At 44.9% G+C, this 20,113-nt stretch overlaps 1 protein-coding gene across 1 annotated transcript in view; it reads left to right on the plus strand.

The window, feature by feature from the left end:
- Positions 1–2,545: 2,545 nt before the first annotated feature.
- ppp1r12a (protein phosphatase 1, regulatory subunit 12A) overlaps positions 2,546–20,113 on the plus strand; it is a 69,735-nt gene continuing 52,167 nt past the window's right edge. Inside the window, 1 exon segment of the mRNA XM_080851316.1 lies at positions 2,546–2,786. Coding sequence (XP_080707442.1) covers positions 2,550–2,786 — 237 coding nt within the window. The 5' untranslated portion in view covers positions 2,546–2,549.

A 20,113-nucleotide genomic window follows, 5' to 3' on the forward strand; every position in this document is an offset into this window, starting at 1 on the left:
ACACATATATAAACACACACTTGGCATCTCTCTCTTGCCAAGGAGGCTGATTCATGTGCCTTGCTTGCAAAAACCAGTTAAGTGTGCGTTCTCTCTCATCGGACGTCCAGCAGCAGCAGGTTTGATAGATGGGCTTGGGCTCAGGCTAATGGTACATCAGCACATGAGATCTCTTCACGGAGGAGGGGAAAGCAAGCAAGCCCGTCCTGCTATTCTTGATCCTCTTCTGCACAAGCCACCCTTCAACTCATGCATTTTAATCTGTGAAAATGTTTTGAAGAGTGCTGCCTTTCTTCTCCGGAGGTTTATTTGCCTCTTGGCCCGTTCCTCAGCTTCGGATTCCGTCTCGAGGGATTGATGCCAGACCACTCTGAGTCTGAACATATCATCAAAGAAGTAGTGCAGCCCTCCATAACAAATTAGTAGCAGTATTGTTAATCACAGCTGTTTATGAGGGTTTTGTAGTGTTTCTTTCCTTTCAGCAATACTAAATTAATTTGTCAAGAGCCTGATCATTCTCTGTCTGGGACTGGTTGGACCAATTACACTCACACCTGATGCATTTGAAGTCCTAAACATGGTCATTCATGACAGCTAATGAAGGACTCTTTTTATTTGACAACTGTAATAGCAATCTTTGTGACAACCTCTTCACTGGCTTTTGCCAACAATGCATATCCTGAAAAAAAAACCCACACACACACCTCCTGCAGAGAACACATGGGCGTCTGCCAACAACAACGCACCGTGGTTCCAAAACTTTTTTTTTTTGCCGGGCCGGCAGAGAGGGACCACCCCTGCGAACATATCCACTAAACATTCCTGACAACACAAGTGCTCAAATGAAACCATTTATGATGCCTCTAGCAAGGAGAAACTGTTTTATTAATTAATCTAACAGTATATGCTGTGTGTGCCTCAATTATCAAAAGTAGAAGATATGACTGTTTTTTTTTTCTTTTAAACAAGTGCCTGAGGAAGGCAAGAGGTTTCCTGCCGTTTCTGTACCACACACATCTTGGTCTCCCACTGGCTGTGTTATGGAAAGACTGTCTGGGAGGAGGAGGTTACCCCTACATCAACATGCGTATCTAAGCTGCATGTTTGCATTGTGTCATGGGGCTGCTATGAAAAAAACAAGGCTTTACAAACTGTATACCTAGATCTTATCCATGTGGTTGCTGTGGCAGGGTTTTCCTTTTGATCTTTCACAAGAACTTTCCTGCAGATGCCAAGGGATTAAAATGCACAATCAACACCAATTGCAAACCCATCATTAAGCTGTAAAATGAAAAGCAGTGTTTATAATGGAGAATTGGTTGAGATAAATATGAGGTTAAGACCTCCATCGAGAAGGCTCTAAAATCCCAGGGGTTATACTCTAGATATCTGATGTAATCATCCCTTCTGGTGTCTCATCCAAAGTTACACAAAGCATTAGTTACTAGACTACTTCTCTAATGGGCTTCCTCATAGACTGTTCATTGAGCTCACTCAGATGAACACAACCCCAAGTAAACACTCCGAGATCCAGCTCTGAAATGGGACAACGGCGGCACTGCAGTAGCCTAATACCCTGAGATAATCATGCTGATGTAAACCTTTCATCCCTGAAGTGGATTAAGAGTGGAGTAAAAGCTTCACAATCATAACTGTTACACAAGATGAGGCTCACAGGGTGTTATTAGAACACAGCATTCCCAATTATTCCTGTCTTAACAGACAATACATCTGGCTGCTGAGTGGTTTGAGTCCGGAAATCTCAAAAAATATATATTTTCCATCAGGTCAGGACATCAAGTAGCTACCTCTATGGTGGATAGTCAAGATCATTCCTCTTATTGTTACATCAGCAAGAGAAATTATGCAATCTGGCCACAACTTTTACTGAGCTCATACGAGTAGGACATCTTGCTGCCTGGCGTTGTCAGCTTTACAGTCTATATGGATCCGGCTGTAGGCCAAAATGCATGTTCACTGTCTGATTCACACTCACAAAACAGCAACTACAACAAACAATACTGCAAATGTACAAGCTAACAACAAACTCAGTATTGTATTACATTTAAGTCAGTTTCACTTCTTGTTTTAAGACACCGAGGACATCACGTGTGAATGAATATCAGTTGACGGACATACTGACGAAGTTCAGTTCTTCTTTTTAGATTTTTGGTCAGTTGCGAAAGCCTCTTTGCTGCACAAACAGAAAAAAGTTCAACTATTGCCCACTTTTTCAGTTCAGCATATTCAGATAAGCTAAATAATGAATATTTAAACTGCTGATTGATTTTATATTTTGTAATTAGCTAAAAGCTGAATTTGTCAACTTCGCAAGGATATCTTTTATACCCTTTCTCTGCTTCATGTCAAATGACGTTATACTGCAGATCCAAAGGTGACGTCGCTGTTATGTTTCCTCGCGAGATTATGGAAAACAATCCGTTCGCTCTCTCGCCCCCCCCTTCCCACGCCCCAGTGCGCTGTGGGATAGTGGCAGTATAAAGTATATCCTCTCTCGGACAGAGATAAGAAGCCCAAGGCAGGAGGGGATGAAGATGGCGGACGCCAAGCAGAAAAGGAATGAACAGTTAAAACGGTGGATAGGCTCGGAGACAGACCAAGAGCCACCTGTCCTGAAAAAGAAGAAGACGAAGGTGAAGTTCGACGATGGCGCCGTGTTTTTGGCAGCCTGCTCCGCCGGCGATACCGAGGAGGTGATACGAATGCTGGACCGGGGCGCTGACATTAACTACGCCAATGTAGACGGTCTCACTGCCCTACATCAGGTAAGAAGCATTTTATATGCCAGCTCCAACCGTTATTTTATTACAGCTGTTATGATTTCCATGTTGAGGAATGCTACCATGGAGGAGCGATAACCTTTCTACCACAATAAACAGTTTTGTCGGAAAGGGAGTCGTTCACTGTGTTTACTCAGCCCGCCCGACCGTAATCGGCGCTGAGAGAGGGCCGTTTGCAAAGCTGTGTTGATTGAATTGGTTACAAGGCAGAACCTGCAGAAAAAGACTCAGAGTATGCATACATAACATTGTCTGTTTAATCGACGTGCTCCTTTGATGCGTTCTCCCACATCAAATGATGTGTGTTTGCCCAACATTCGTATTAATTGAGTGCTTCGCTGTTTACTCAGCGCTAGCGGCACGTCAAATGGCCAAAGCCAGGAAGAAAGCTGCTTGGGTGGTGGTGGTGTAGTTCGAGCAAGCTAGCAGTTAACTTAGCCCGATAGCTACTTAGCTAGCTTGCTAACATTACTCACCCATGTCGACAAAAAAAAACTAGCTGCTGCTAGGATGCCAGTCATTTTCCAACTCCAGTTATAAAAACATGAATTTGTTTAGTTAATTTTGTACACTAGAATATTCTTCATTCTGCAGTTGGCTGACCAACTTGAAAGGCTTTCTAAGTGGGTTAAGGTTATGCTTGTTGTAATGGTTGTCAGGAGCTAGCCACCTAGCTGGCCAACTTAGCTGACGTTTTTTTTCCAAGGATCGCCAATGCGGAATAATGTCCTGCTAGGTGCTAGTTTAGAGTAGCTGTTGTCGTTGTTGTCATTGCTAGCTAATAAGTCAAGCAGTTTACTTTGGCTGACCAGCTAACTGACCAGTCAATAAGATAGCATTGTAACGTTAAAAACATGTACTGACTGAATACCTCAAACCGAAATGTGTCGCTCAGTTGCTCAGAGGTTTTCCAATATCTTTGGTGATCTCCAAAGTTTAATGCTATGGCATCCATGTCATGGTAACGTTAGGCTTTGCTGACGTGTTTCATTTCTTTCTAATTCGCAAGGAAAGACCACCATAAATATTGTTTAACACTGGCTGAAGCTATGCCGCATCGGGTCAGGCCGACAGTATTACATCATAGGCATGGCAGATTATTGTTACCAGTACTACCGAATCATCAAGGGCCTCTGTAAATGGTAATTGGGTGGTTTATTTCATGGGATTAATGACTTGCATTTTTTTTTTTTATCTTTGATTTGATTTAAATGTGCAGAGTAGAACAATATTTGACAGCTATAGGGCATTTTAGTTTTTTTGGTAAAGATTCACTAACTAGTATGTTTTGGAATGAGCATTTGTTTATTTCATTTGTAATGATGATGGTTTTCTTTTATTGGTTTACTCTTATGCTAGGCTTTTAACTTCTCTTGACCAAGATAAAGGACAGACTAAGAAGGGAGTTTCAATTTGGTCTACCAGCAGAGGCTAACTGTTAAGCATTTAGATTATCATCTAGCCTATCATTCAGATTCTAAATCGCCTTACAGAGAGTGTATGTTCATTAAGATGCACCAAAGATGACATCATTTCAACAAGGATGTTTTCTTAGTGCTCTGAAAAAACAGATGTTGACTGCAGGCGTTCCAGGCAGTGAGGCTGTCATGTTTACATGTCAATACCTGTCGCTCACAGCAGATCCCTAACCTGTAACCAGTCACTTACACAGGTTCAGCCAATACACTTATAACACAGCTGTTCCTGAGGTATTATCTTATTGGAACTGTTCACTCTGTAAGTTATACGAGTATTCATTTACCGAAGATGCCATTGAAAAAGCCTTTTCAGCTTTGTTGTTGTGTCTGGGACATGCCTTGGCCTCTTGTTAAGAAATGATACTGAGCCTCAACATATTGAAGCTCTCTTTAATCACCTCCTTTCCTCTTTGTAAATCATGCATCATCAATGATCTCATTTTCTTACTCATCACGCACGGCTTTAAACATAGAGTAATGGCTGGGCCTATTCGTGTCAATGCATTGCAACGTACTCTCAGATAGACTGGTAACCACCCAACCAGCCGTGTGCATACGTGCTTGTTTAGTCACACTTTTAGTCTCTGTATCTGGGCCTAGGTTTTCTGCCTATTGTGTTCATCTTTTGCGATGAAGGTGAAACATATCTCTCTCTCTGTGGCCCTTGTAGGAAAGACTATGTGTAAAGGCTATGTTGCATTGAGAACCACTTTGAGATTATTGGCAGCGGTGCGTGCTTGACCGGCCCTGGCCCTCACTTCGATCTCGATAGAGCCAGTGTCCTGCACAGACGCCCCAGAGCGAGACTAGTTGCCTTTTTTTGGGCCTGCGTTGAGGGACGAGCAGAGAGGGGAGGAAGGAATTTGCGCAGTGGCTCCTTCTGAGACCTAACCATGTCTGGAGAGGCTTGGAGCAGGACTACTGACGCTGTGTGTGTGTGTGTGTGTGTGTGTGTGTGTGTGTGTGTGTGTGTGTGTGTGTGTGTGTGTGTGTGTGAGCGTGGCATGTGTGTGTGAGCGGCATCTCCGCATGTGATCCCACTCTCCAGGGTCTTAGAAAGGAGCTGGAGGTGATGCAGGGATTTTTGTGTTGCTTCTTAATCCAGGGGGGTTGCAGAAAGGTCAGTCCTCATGCTGATTTCCCCTCTGCTTTACATTTTTATTTTTAAAGGACAAAGAAACAAACAAAAACAATCATTACAACCTCTGTCTTTTTTGGAATGCGTTCACACTATATGCCGGCTATATTAGGTTTGAATGGAGAATGTATTTGCATATCTCCCTGAAGTTAGCGAGACCGTTCTCCTTAAGCAGTCGGCTGCCTGGAGAATCAGAGACAACTGTGTTGCCATCGACACTTGCAAAATGGGATTAGCCACTTATTACCACGGCTGACTGCTGACCCTCTAGCTCTGTTCGATTGTGAAGTTGCAACGTGAAATCATACACATCTTTTAAGTTTATGTCTCTAGGACGGCAGAGGGAACTTTCTTTTGGGCTTGGTGAACTTTATGTGCTCATATTAAAAGTTACATTTCACCTCGCATCCGTTCATGTAAACAATATTTCTGATCTTCGATATTCTTTTAAAACTACCGGTCCTTTTTCCTGAGCGTCAGGAGATAAGTTGCCTGTAATTTTGACCGTGCTGTTTATTAATAGCTTTTGAGTGGAGTGAGTTGTTGTAATAATTGGATTACAGTGACTCCAGCCTGCCTGGTGCTTTAGTGCAAGAATCTCTAAGACCCCTTAAAAGAGGAAGGAGACTAGAGTGGGGGTCTTTGTGAGGATCTGCTCCTGGCTATTCCTGACTGACTGAATTCCACATTCTGTTATCGTCTTGAACATCACACCCTATGTTTTTGAATGGCTTGCTTAGTTTAAATTGTTCTGTGTAATAAGCATATGACTGCACACAGTTGGTCTCGTTTGCTGCAGACATTGGCTGCTCTATTTAGTTTTTTCATTTCATAGTGAAAATCACATGCAGTCATTAGCTAACAGGTAACAATGATTGAAACGGGCTCATTCTGACAGGCGATTCTGCGTGAAATCAGTCTTTTAATCTTTTTTTTTGTTTTTTTGGTTCCCTGGGGGCGAGAGGGTTTAAGCCCAGTGGGACTTGCTCAGGAGCAGAGTCTTGTGATTGTGCTGGCTGCACTGGTCTATGGTGGATGGGTTATAAATAGCACCCTCCCCTCCACCACTAGAGGTTTCTCTGTAGACTGAGCTCTTAGGAGTTGAGTCTAAGTTTGGCTATGAGTCACCATACACACACACACACACACACACACACACACACATTCTGGGCTGTGCCTCACTAGCAGAGAAAGAGCTCTGGTGCATAGTTTAGAAGGTCTGAGGTCAACTGTGATGGGGGCACAGGCCCTGGTCTTGCTTGGAAGGTTGCATCATGTGTCTTGCCTCGCATGTTATGCATCAGTAGCTAACGGTATCCCGGTCGCTAACCAAGCGACTCGCTTGATCTACAATCGGTCAGCGGCACACACATCCGCTCCTGCTTAGACACGACTCGTGCGCCCGCCTGCCAAACTTGCGGTCTGGCGATGAGCTTTTAATTACAACGATGCCCAGGCGGTCAATGCGCCACGGCAGGATTAGCTGAGATAGATGGGTAGGGAACAGCTGAGACTTGTGGTGTGGTGGGGTGGGGGACCACCAAAGCCCCATGTGTTACGTGACAAATTACATTTATCATACCTCCCTGCCCATGAACCAGCCCCATGGTTTCCTTTCTCAACACCTGTGTCGCCTCAGACCACAGGGCTGGGTGAGAGCCGCAGGTGTGCTCTGTACCTGCAAAGCCTCATCCGTGCCGTGGTCTTTTTCTCTAGTGTTTGCTGCAGAGAGCCGAGGCCTGGGCAGATAGGTGGGTGAATGTTTGTGGGTGGCGAAATCTGTCATCATTGCAGAGGAGATGGAGAGAACTGTGAATGAGAGAGGGAGGGAGGGAGAGAAAGAAAGAGAGGAAAAGAGTCGTGTGTGTTGGGGGACGCAAGAGATGTGCAGATATGCACTGGGTGGGTAGCATTCCGTCCGGCTGGCCATCAAGAGCTCGACATTCCTCACATGACACTTAAGTGGAAACCATGGCAAAGGCAGAGAGGCATTCCTCAGCTGTCACCTCTACCCTCCTCTCTCTTTCTGTTGCTCTACTCCTCTCTTTCACACTCCGGATCTTGTGTTTTCTTCCATACGCCCTTCGTCTGCGAGTAGTTGCAGATAGCTATCTATGGTGTGCTCTTAGTAGCATATCACTTATTACCATTTTTAAGTTGGCCTTCTTAGTAAGGCTGTTTTATTTTAAATGTTCATTTTTATGTCACCTTGCTGTGTTTTTAAGGGCATTTGTTTTAGGTTTCTTTTTAATTAAGAGTCCCAATTGAAGATGCCCACTTCATAAAGTGAAATGGCACTGGCAACATGCTGTTGGCTCAGAGCTAATTGGATTTGGAGTATAGTGTTCTGTGTCACAAAATGGCTATTTTGTGGTATCTATCTCTCTCTCTCTCTCCTTTTTCTCTCTGTGTCTTTTCTCTCTCTCCCTCCACCCTATCTCTGTCTAATTCCTGCACCATCATCATGGCTAACATTAACACATTACACAATTAGCAATGAATGGGGCCCAGAGATTGTCAGCTGTGGCTGAGCCTCCCCAGTGTCCAATCAGAGACCAGCAGCAGCAAGTGGTGTGCCTACATGTCCAGAGGGCTGTTTTTTTTCTCTTTTAAAGGCATAACCAGCAGTCTGTTGGAACTAGTACTGACTGAGCAGTGTGCACACACACACACACACACACACGTTCAGTCACCCAGACATAGGGATGAGTGAAACATGAGTAGTTCACCTCAGGGAGAGAGGCGTTTGGGGGGGAGGATATGAGAGTTGGAGAAGAGGGTTGTCCATGTTCGAGAGGGAGGGAGAAAGCAATAGACATCTGCAGATCACATTCCATCACACCTTTCCACCTGGCTCTCAGCAGCAGCAGCAGCAGTCTGCAAGTCACCTGTCTTACGAGCATTCAGATGCTTGTGTAATGGAGAGACACACACACACACACACACACACACACACACACATTGACACACTCATGGAAAGCGTGGACTAATTCATCTCAAATCTCAGGTTCTCAGCTCAGCTCTTATGAGACAAGGGTGTTGAACGCGAAACGTTAAAAGCACCCTCAAACAATGCTCCGCTTCTTTCCAGTCCCGATAAATCATCCAGCCCTACCCCTCAGATTTATTTGTTTTCAGCTCTCTGCAACTGAGCTGTGTCTTGTTCTCACTTTATTTTAGCTGGTGTCATGCGGCATGCTAATATTTTGCCTTCTGGGAGTTCTAAACTCCTTTTGAGACAGACGGAGAGAGCGAGATAGGGAGAAGGAGAGAAAGAATGTGGACCAAGGAGAATATTTGGGTTGGTGCTGATCATCTGACCCGGACTGTGGTGTGGAGCGAGTCGGGCCTTGAACACTTTGCACGCAGTGGGCCAATTTGAGCTAAATGGACCTGAATTGGCCTGTGTCCCCAGAGAGCGAGAGAGGGAAGGAGGGAGAGAAAGAATGAGAGAATGCTGTCTTCAGTAGAAAAATGGAGGTCTCACCTCATACCACCTTTCACAGTCTGTAAACACACAAGGGGAACAAGCAGCCCTAAACAACAACAACATTGATCCCCTCCCCCTCGATCGTAATGGTCAATGTTAGACTGTTGTAGAATTCTGACTATAAACCTCCCTGTATACTTATTTGCATAGTACACTTACACTGAGATTGACACTTTATTGATACTTGATACATTGTGGGAGGAATTCAAATCAAATTGGGCTGTTGTGGGTCTGTTGAGGGCTGTCTTGACAGCGTGTGTGTGTGTGTGTGTGTGTGTGTGTGTGTGTGAGAGACTGTGTGTTTGTGTGTGTGAGATGAAGGGGCTGAAGGAGCACATGGTGTTCAGGTGGGGGGTGGAGTGTGTGTGTCTGTGTGTGTGTTGGGGATGGAGGGGGGTGTGTGTCCTCAGTTTCTTTGTTTAGGACCTGGCTGAGATACAGTGGCTCAGGCCCCTCCCATCTCCTCCCCAAGGCACACTCTCTATCCAATCAGAGGAGTCGAGGCCCCCGCCTCAGGCACATCATGCCTCATCTGCCTCCACATCAAGCCTCCATCTATCCTACCGTCTGACAGAAGGCCTGCTCTCACCCCTTTCTTGTCTGATTTCCCCCAATTTGTTTTTCTTTAAGAGTGTCTAACTATAGTGTTTACATAGGCCTAGGGGTGTTTTTTATTTTATTTATTTATTTTATTTGTATTATTTTTATTGTTATGATTTTGCTTCCTTTTGTCTGCTTTGACTCCGCCCTGCTCTGACCCTGCCCACATCGTCTCTGCTCATGCATACCTAATTGCCCCAAGAGGCCCAAGTGGCAGGCAAAGCCATTCTAACAGCCACTTCATAATTAATGGTACATGATTTAAAAGCCTATCTGGACACGGGACACAGGGAGGTAGGTGTAGGAGGTCTCCAATTAAAGCAGTGTTATTGGATTTTGAATTAGCGTGACCTCTATTTAGTTAACCCCCTGGAAAGAGCAGGAGAATGTCACTGCACTCGTGAGCGCCTGCGATCCACTGACCCGTACATCATCTGAGGAGATTGCAAGACGGACGGATGTTTTGATTAAATGCCTCTTCATGTATTATTTTTGGCCTCTTCAAATGTCAGCTATAAATAAAGGAAGACATATTTTAACACGACACCTATAATTTTAATTTGGCAACCAGTGATGAATCACTCGTCAGCTTTCGCAAAAGCGTCTGGCCTCCCAGACGCGTGAAGTTGTTGGCATCCGAGAGTGCGTTTGAGTCAGACCTGCATGCCGGACCTGTTCCTCTAATTGGTAGGTGTAGGCACCTTGTCTCTTCAGAGAGGCGTTTTCATTGGACGGCTCTGTGTCGAACACGTAATCAGAAGCAGAAAGCTTTTGCGTGACACACTTCACACCTTCACCTGCTCCCATTAGAACCTGCAGGACCGTCTGTAGCTCAGCATGCAGGTCAAGGTCAAGATGTCTGGATTTTATTCAGGAGAATAAAATACATGGAATATAAAACGCAGGCAGCATGAGTATAGTTTTAATCAACCCTCACTTTGTGGGAAAAGATTCTGTTACATAACCTAGAGTGGATGTCTGTTCATCTCTTTGATGTACAGATTTACAGGTTGTGTAATACCCATTATGTAATGAAACAGTGCATCTCAAAAGGTCAGTGAGTTTGAAGTTAGTAGTTGTACTCCTAAAACTGAACGTTGCAGATTAAACTGAATGCGTGTTGCATAAAGTCTATCGGCGTAGACCTTCCACGTCATGCCATTTTGAGTACACCAGCTACCTTCTGGATTGAGGGGGGGTGGGGGGCTGGCGTGCTTTTTGCCTTTGTCTCTGGATGCGGTGTTGGGAGCTGAAGCGTTGTTACAGGTTGGAACTGGTTCCCCCCTCAGGAACCTTTTGCTTATGTATAGGAATGCCTGAGGAGGTGCTTCCACTGGAGGAGCAGCTCCTCACTCTGCCACGTCGAGGGCTCACTGGAGAGACCCCGGGGGATCATTCCATGCCAAAGCAACAGATTTCTAGAACATTTTCCAGACTGACCTTCTTGGATTTGCTTCATACTTAATGTAAATAATGTCATCACAGTGTGCCACATTTTTTGACTTCATCTTAGTCTCTGAGATGTAGAAGCTTTAGAAGGGGGTTATGGCCCTAATTTAACGGCAAAAATACTTCATAATTTGTGCCTTTACTTATTAAAACATGCCTTTCCCAGTGGTATGGCACGGGCAATATCATGTCATACATATGCACTTGAAATATAAAAATGTACCTAGTTGTATAAAGTACTATAACGAGCATTATATTAAAACATTTAAATGTCAAGATGCAGTGGGAAAAGTTGCTCCAAAGCACAGATCATTTTGTATATAATATGATTTTCAGTCAGTCATAACAGCACATATAACTGTAGGCCAATTACTTTATAAGTTAACAGTATAGAATAGTTTTAAGTTCCTGAACATTGAAAAAAAGCACCCCGTATGAATGGTTCAAAGGTAATGAGCTAGTCATCTTTTTACACTCGTCTTTCTTGCAGTAAAATTAGGCCCACAATCTCTTTGAAGCCACCATATCCACCCCCCCCAACCAATACATGAGCTCACCTATTTTTTTACTTGTAACAGTCTCTGTGTGCGCATGCCCGTGCTTGTCTCTCCCTCTGCCCTCCACACACACTCACACACTCACACACTCACACACTCACACACTCACACACTCACACACTCACACACTCACACACTCACACACTCACACACTCACACACTCACACACTCACACACTCACACACTCACACACTCACACACTCACACACTCACACACTCACACACTCACACACTCTCACACTCTCACAAACACACACACACATACTCTCACAAACACACACACACACACATACACTCACACTCAGGTAGTCTGTCCTGTTGGATGAGGTCACCTACATTCCCTCATCTTCCGTAGGCTATTCCACAGAGATATGCCAGGCCTCCTCTGCAGCAGTCATGTTGCAGATGGGTGGGAAATAGCCGGGATGCACAGTTACCAGTTCACATCTGTGTGTGAGAGGACTAATGTGTCTGTGCATGAGTCTGGGAGAGACTACGAGAGAGGTAGATGGAGAGAGAAAGAGAGACATGGAGAGAGAGAGAGACACATAGAGAGAGATGGAAAGATGGAAAGAGTGGGAGACATGGAGACATGGAGATGGCTAAGAGAAAGTGAGAGTTTGATGTAAGTGTACCTGCGTTGGCTCTTGTCAGTGTTTTTTTTTGATAGTGCATGTTGTGCCTACTGCCCATATGATGAGTAAGAGGCCTCCTCTCTGGTCAGGTACCACCACAGGATTCATTGCTCTCCATTTGCAGTGTGAACATTCAATTTGGAAGAGTGCAAGAGACATCTTGTTCTGTTTGTGTTTTTTGTTCTTGTTTTTCTTGTTTTTCCCTTTTTTAATTTATTTTTCTCAACTTGCTCACCTCACAACAGCCAACTGTTGAGACGAGCAGGGCCGAAACATTGTTGTGTCTAAAAGAGGCTGGATAACGAGTGGCAACCTTTGGCCGTGAGGTCACTGAATGCAAATGTAAACAAGGTACGTAAAAAACAAGCAAAGTTAACATGCTAATAGGGCATGTGGAAAAATAAGATGAATGATTTAGGAGACCTTAGCATCTGGATTTCTGGATGGATCTCCATGTGGCAAAGACAGTTGGTGCATTCCGCTGTGAGGGGATGCCCACCAGTATATCTGGGGCCTTCGATAGATAGATGGAGGCAGGCTCGAGTGCCCTGAGTACCACACATACTCTAGGACTGCTGTGAAAAGTCTTTGGTATGACTTAAGGCGTCTCAGCCCTCATTCCTTCACCTCTAGCGTGTCTCTCTGGTTGAGATGTCCTCCTGTCCTAGGTCCCCCCCCCCCACCCTCCCCTCCTGCTACCCCTTCCATTCCCTGGCTCTAAAGAGGCATTCAAGCACTTGAGTTTTGTTTAATTGTATTTAATCAAATTGGCTGTATGTTGCGTAAGTGCTTTTCAAGGTGAAATATAATTGTCTCGTTGACTCGGCTAAACAGCTGACTACCGCCCAACACTTTCCTGCAGGATTTCTCTCCCATGCGGTGACCGTGTTAAGGAACTGATGTTGTTCTGTTCCCTTTTTAAGCAGAAAGCATGTTTCTAATTTAGTCCAGTTTTATCGTTATGAGTCTGCTTCAAAGAGCCGTTTAGTCTTTTCTTTTCTTTGGGGAAGAACTCACCCTCTCTATTTCCCCACACTTTAGTTCCTCTCAGATCATCAGATTGGCAACAGGAAGTGTGTGTGTGTGTGTGTGTGTGTGTGTGTGTGTGTCACTCTCTTTGTGTGTGTGTGTGTGTGTGTGTCTCTCTCTTTCTGTCTATGTGTGTGTCTCTCTTTCTGTGTGTGTGTGTGTGTGTGTGTGTGTATGTGCGTGTGTTTGTGTGTGTTGTGTGTGTGTGTGTGTGTGTTGTGTGTGTGTTTGTGTGTTGTGTGTGTGTGTGTGTGTGTGTGTGTGTCTCTTTCTGTGTGTGTGCACTCTGTTTGAGTTACAGCGTGCTTTTTGTTCAGTGCAACGCAGTGCAGCTCAGCGTCCCATGATGACACTCACCTCACCTGAGTGCAGTTTGATGTCCCGTGTGCCTTCTCTGCCACCATGGCATGGCATGCCAGCCCAGCGCAGCGCTCGGGACTGCTCTGCTTCTGGGCCTTGTGCCTTTAATTAGGCCACTATTTGTGCCTGTTATGCAGTCAATGCCTTGAATTTCAGCCTCAGCCTGTGTGTGTGTGTGTGTGTGTGTGTGTGTGTGTGTGTGTGTGTGTGTGTGTGTGTGTGTGTGTGTGTGTGTGTGTGTGTGTGTGTGTGTGTGTGTGTGTGTGTGTGTGTGTGTGTGTGTGTGTGTGTGTGTGTGTGTGTGTGTGTGTGTGTGTGTGTGTGTGTGTGTGTGTGTGTGTGTGTGTGTGTGTGTGTGTGTGTGTGTGTGTGTGGCCTCTCCATAGCTGCGCACAGGGGCGTGGGACGCAGTGAGATCTCATGGTTGTGGACCTGCGGAGGGACGTCCTAAAGCCTCTCCTGGCCCCGAGAGGCTCAGGTGAAGCAGGGTCGCTGGCCCTGACTGGCCCAATGACACTAAACCTGACGAAACAAAACACCTCATTGCAGATGGTTTCTTTTCTGACAGTTGATAACGGGGAAGCCCTCACTTTATACCACTTAAGGAGATGGAATGACCTGGTTCTTTGATGGTTGGATTTCTCTTGACTCGTGCACTGTTCGGTTTTAATTACACAATTGAGTTAAGTTTCAACAGACCTCATGGTCCTGCCCAAATGGAAGCCTTATCTGGTGAGCGTCTCTGCCCAAAGAGTGTGCCGTATATTCAGGTCCATCCCCATGGTGATGGTTATGTGTTGATTCCCTGCTTGCAGAACCAGGGCGGTCAGGCTGTCGACTTGCGATCAACTCCCTTCTTTCATGAATGAAACAGGACCCCCCCCCCCCCCCCCCCCCATGCACGTACGGTTGTCCTGTCAGCGTGAAGCCTCTCTGTGTTTGTTCCAGTGTCCATCCGTCTGCGTCTCCGTCCCCCCCCCCCCACGGGTTTGTTTTCCCCAGATAATGAAAGGTGTGTCCATGCATGTGTCCGTTGCTGCGGCTTGGACGATGTTCCTTGTCAGTTCTAAAGTAAGTGTGTGTGTGTGTGTGTGTGTGTGTGTGTGTGTGTGTGGGTTGGGGGGGTGGGATGGGGTGTTGGAAAAAAACATTTTTTTTGGCGTGAGAGGAACAGGAAGAGGGTGTTTATTTTTCTCATTTCCTTGCTGAGCTGTGGCTCATCGGCCAGCCGCAGAGCTGAGGCCTTATCACCAATGAAAAAGCCACACACTCACTGTACAAGTTTCACACACACACACACACACACACACACACACATACACATACATACATACATACACACACACTCTCACTCAACAGTAGTCTATCTTACCCATCTGTCGTGTTGCAACGTCTTTCCTTGAAACTGAGAGATGGACCTTGTCATGTTCTGGCTGCACAGTTGCAAGGAACTAGAGAGTTCTGTGATGGCGGGCTTTATCCTGCTACATATGATATCCCCTCTATGTCTCTAGTCTCTACTCACAGGCCTGTATCCTGATGCATATCCCCTCTATGTCTCTAGTCTCTACTCACAGGCCTGTATCCTGATGCATATCCCCTCTATGTCTCTAGTCTCTACTCACAGGCCTGTATCCTGCTGCATATCCCCTCTATGTCTCTAGTCTCTACTCACAGGCCTGTATCCTGCTGCATATCCCCTCTATGTCTCTAGTCTCTACTCACAGGCCTGTATCCTGCTGTCTCTACTCACAGGCAAAGACTTGTGCTAGACTAGGGTGGCCAACTTGCCAGGTCTCCCATAACCTAACCTGTGGTGCGTGTTTGCAGCTGCCCCAAGTTGAGAAACTCTTCATCACATCATTCTTGGGGCATAAGCACTTGGAACTTGAATGGACTTGCAGTTCAGTTAGTTGCCCAGGACACTGGACCTACAAACTTAATTGAGCATGCACCTGTCTTCACTAAACACGGCTGCTGCTGACTTGTGCACACGCCAGGGTTTTTCTAACCATTTTTTTTTTTCTTACCGGTACAGTGTCCGGCAATAATTCATTTTACCAGCAAATTCTAAACTTGCTGCTGCATGCAAACACAACTTTAATGTAGCCTGTATAAAATACAACTAGGTTGACAAAAGAATGACCGTCATCCTGGGGTGGGCCTTTGGATGTAGGATGGGCAGCTTTGCAGCACGATTGTGCTTGACACCACTCCACTTTGCAATGGCAGTACGGGACGAGACGAGACAACATATTCATTATTTATTTGTCAACATCAGTAACACGCTGTTTGAGAGAAGAGAACTGCCCATGTGAGGTGACTGAGCCTACTTACCCTTAAGGTTGCTGGCATTTACCGATAGATAATCGATAGATTACACCCTTCTTGTAGAAATAGCAATTTTGATTAGCTAATCACTATAGTGTGTTTGACAATGAAAATGGGATTTTTTTTATTCATTGCTTCAACTGCGAATGTGGTTAATGCTTTGGAGGGCGGCGTTCGTACTGAAGCTTCTTGCACATTGAAACGTGATTGGTTCAAATCCATTTTCTCCCCATGCTGTCAAATGGGAATAGAACCGGTTGAATTTTGTTATCCCACAGTGAACAATAAAATAAGATAATAACAATTTTTTTTTTTTTAATTTCTTTTGTTTAAATATACAATTCCTATTTAAGGATGTGTTTTTTGCTATGAGCATTATTACTGGCCATTTTGACTGGCAAACTTTTAACTAACAAAAAAACGGTTATTACCGGCTAACGGAAACCCTGACCCACACACGCGCTTACATATACTGTATGTTCCATATACGTTGTGATCCTATGCAATTATTTTGTTTACCCAGGCGGCATTGACCATGCTCGAGGTGCAATCTATACCGACTGTACTAATGGCCATAGATCAATTTGATAGGACTGTGTGTGTGTGTGTGTGTGTGTGTGTGTGTGTGTGTGTGTGTGTGTGTGTGTGTGTGTGTGTGTGACTAGTGTAGCTTCATTGTGTTTGAACCTTTGTGAAGCAGGGCTGTGATGTGACGGAGGTGTGGGTGGAGATAGAGGGCAGGGGGAGCAGGGAAAGCAGGTGTGTGTGTGTGTGTGTAATGATAGCTGTCACTGCGCTCCCAGCCCCCATCAGCACTTTTGGGTGTGTCTAGCCGTCTGGCCCCCATATTGTGCTGCGGTTGGTTAGTGCTGTGGTAGTCAGTGCTTCAGGTGGGCTCTCTGGCTTTCTTTTCTCTTCTTTCTCTCTCACTCGCTCTCCCACATATACTCTCTCTTTCACTCCCTCCCCCCCTCAAACACACACACACACACACACACATATACACTAGGGGTGTAAATCACACCCATCATGGCGATTCGATTCAGTATCGATTTCCTGACCCAACGATTCGATTATTTTCGATACTCATGAATACACCACGATACGATTCGATTTCGATTCGATTCGATTAATTTGTTCTTTTTTTTACCTTACAGGCTAGACAATGTTTCAGATTTGAAATAAATCAATGAAAGCTGTTATATCGTTATGCATTTTATTTGAGAAACAACAGCCAACAACAGAAGTAGAAAAGTTGTACTCCACCTAGGCCTATGACAACCTCATTCACTGAAAAATAATAATGCCCCTGTTATAGGATCTGAAAGGCCTTGCATCAAAAAGTACTGTACAAAGTACAAAGTGTTAAGTAACAAAAACAGGCCTATACCACATTCACTATAGAATAACAATACTCAACAAAATCAGTGCAAAAGTGCACTAGCAGCAAACGATAACAAAAAATAGGCCTGTAGTTAATTCAATTTAAAATGACAATGCTCCACAAAATCAGTGCAATGAGTGCAAATGTGCACTAGTAGCAGCAAATGGTAACAAAAAATACCCCTGTAGGCCTACTTCATTCACTATAAAATAAAAATACTCATCAAAGTGCACTAGCAACAAAAAGTAAAAAAAAAAAAAAAAAAAAAAAAAAAAAATTTTTTTTTTTTTTTTTTTTTTAAATCGATACTCTTGCGGACGTGTCGATGCATCGTATCGTCGGCTGTTGGATCGATGCATCGATGCAAATCGATTCTTTTTTACACCCCTAATATACACGCACAGTTGCTACTGATGTCTGATGAACTTACTGCCCCTTCCTCCTCTTCACACACGCCCCCACGTACAAACACACACACACACACACACACGCATACTACACACACGCCTCTCTCTGTTGTGCAGAATCCCCTGATGCTATCTGACCCATGGAAACTAACATGGCATATAGCTGGCTGCTATTGTTTTGGCTGCCGAGTTGAGTGCAAGGCAAAATGAAATGTACAGTAGCAATCTGCCTGTCCTCTTTCTCTCTCTTTTTTCTATTCCTACTCCCTTTCCCCCTGCCTCAATCCCTCCCTTCTTTTTCCACGGGAATCCCAGGGCCATATATGGTCGTCAGCAGCGGCACATTGCAGTGCTTTCTGCTGCCCGCTCGCCTGCTCTTATTTTTTCTCTCTCTCTCTCGCTCTCTTGCTCTCTCGCTCTTCTCTTGCTCTCTGTTTCCCCCTTTTTCCTGGTTACTCTGCTGCTCTTTCTCTCTCACACACTTTCTCTCTAAAGTTGTATTTTGTTCGCTGACATTTAGTGTTAATCTGTTTTTTTTTTTTGTTGCTTTCTGCTGCCAAGCTGCTGGCTTTTTCTCGCTCTCTTTCGCTACATCATTCTCACTGTAAAGTTCTCTTTCTCTCCCCCAGCCTTGTAGTTCTCTCTGAGGCTCTTTGCAGTAGCTGTATGTGAACTCTTACTCTTTCTCTTGCATTCTCTCTCTCCTTTCACACACTTAGCAATCCACTGTGTCTCCCTTTCTCCTGACACACACACACACACACACACACACACACAGACACCATGAAGGAATTCCTTTTGTGGAAGTGGCTCGGCTCGGAGTGAGAGAGTGGCGTAGCAGGAGGAGGCGTGGTTAGGCTGAGTGTGTGTGTGTGTGTGTGTGTGTGTGTGTGTGTGTGTGTGTGTGATTTAGGGCTCTCACTGAAGTGTGTGTGTGTGTGTGTGTGTGTGTCTGTTTGTCTGGCATCTTAGTCAGCAGGCAGGTGTAGTTTAGAACTCCTATTTCCAACAGCTTTGTCTGTAGATAGTTCTGTAGATAGTTCTGTAGATAGTTCTGAAGATAGTTCTGAAGAGTTGTGTGGGGCCTAATGTGACTGGACCTGTATAGTTCTGAAGATAGTTCTGTATAGTTCTGAAGATAGTTCTTAAGAGTTGTGTGGGGCCTTGGCTGCTCCACTGCTGTGCGTCTGGAGATCAGAAGGGCCCGTGTGTCTGATCAGGAACCCCGGCCCTCTACCAAGGTCTCGGCCCCTAAAGGAGACCCTCAGCTCACTGCGCTCTCTGTGGCTTTATAAGGGAGAGAGTCTAACTCCTCAGTCAAACCAAAACAAAGCCTTTCTGGTTGTATGTTTTTACTGTATTTATTTATATATATATATATATATTTATTTATATATATTTATATATTTTTTGGTAGCTTTGAAGGTCCAGACTTTATCTCATTGGCTGCTGACTCACTAAAGCAATGGGCGAAGCGATTACAAATCCCTGCCACATCTGATAACTTCCCCAGAGCCAGGAGTCCATGATGAATTATGCCTGGGTTTTTTGGCCTGCTGGCAACACAAATGCTATTCTCTCTCTCTCTCTTTCTTTTTTCTCTCTCTTCCTCCCTCCCTCTGTCATACAATGAGATCACCAGGATGGCTTCTAAGGGTGGCTTTTAAAGCTCACCTTCGTCCCATTCCACAACATCGGACAGCGTTGATCGTTGTCGTGGAATAAGTTGGCGACCTGCACTCCCCGTGCCAAAGTGCGGGAGCAGGAAGAGAAATGACTTGCGGTTCTTTTAACAAAATATTACATTTGCCTCTAGAATAAGTCGTGTGCTGGTTGAATGGTATATTGGTATCCCTCCAGCGCTCTGTACATAGGTACCTCATTACAGATTGATGCCTACGTTGTGTGGCGTGGCCAATTAACACCAGAGATGTTTCTTTTTACGCTTTGTTTTGTTTTGTTTTGTTTTGTTTCTCCAGGCCATCGTTCGGAGTCTGCGAGTCGCTTAAGACTGCGTCAGACTTGAGTCAGATGCCAAGGTGGTCATTATGTCGGCTTGTGTTGTGGTTACTCACCCTGGTCATCAATCCTGTTTCGCTGCCGAACGCGTCCCGTCACTTCCTCAGTTTCTCAGTGGTGTGTGTTCAAGCTGAAAAGGACGTGTGGCTGTGGAAGTTTCGTGTTTTTTTTTGTTTTGCATTTAACTCTTGTCCTAAAAATTCAGCAACTGAAAGGTGTCTGGCCCAAGTCCAGCATATTTTCAATCAAAATAAAATGATGAGAACTAGGAGGATACGACCCATTCAGCTATAGTACAGTACAGTACACAGGATGATGTTTGGCAAGCCATCTAAAACTGGACTCGCGCTGTGGCTGATTGGGCAGGGAGGAAGGAAGGAAGAGACAGACAGAGAGGGAGCTGCAGAAAGGAGGTATGGAAGGAGACTGATGGCT

This window comes from Sprattus sprattus (genome assembly GCF_963457725.1).
Source record: "Sprattus sprattus genome assembly, chromosome: 14".
NCBI classification, from domain to species: Eukaryota; Metazoa; Chordata; class Actinopteri; order Clupeiformes; family Clupeidae; genus Sprattus; species Sprattus sprattus.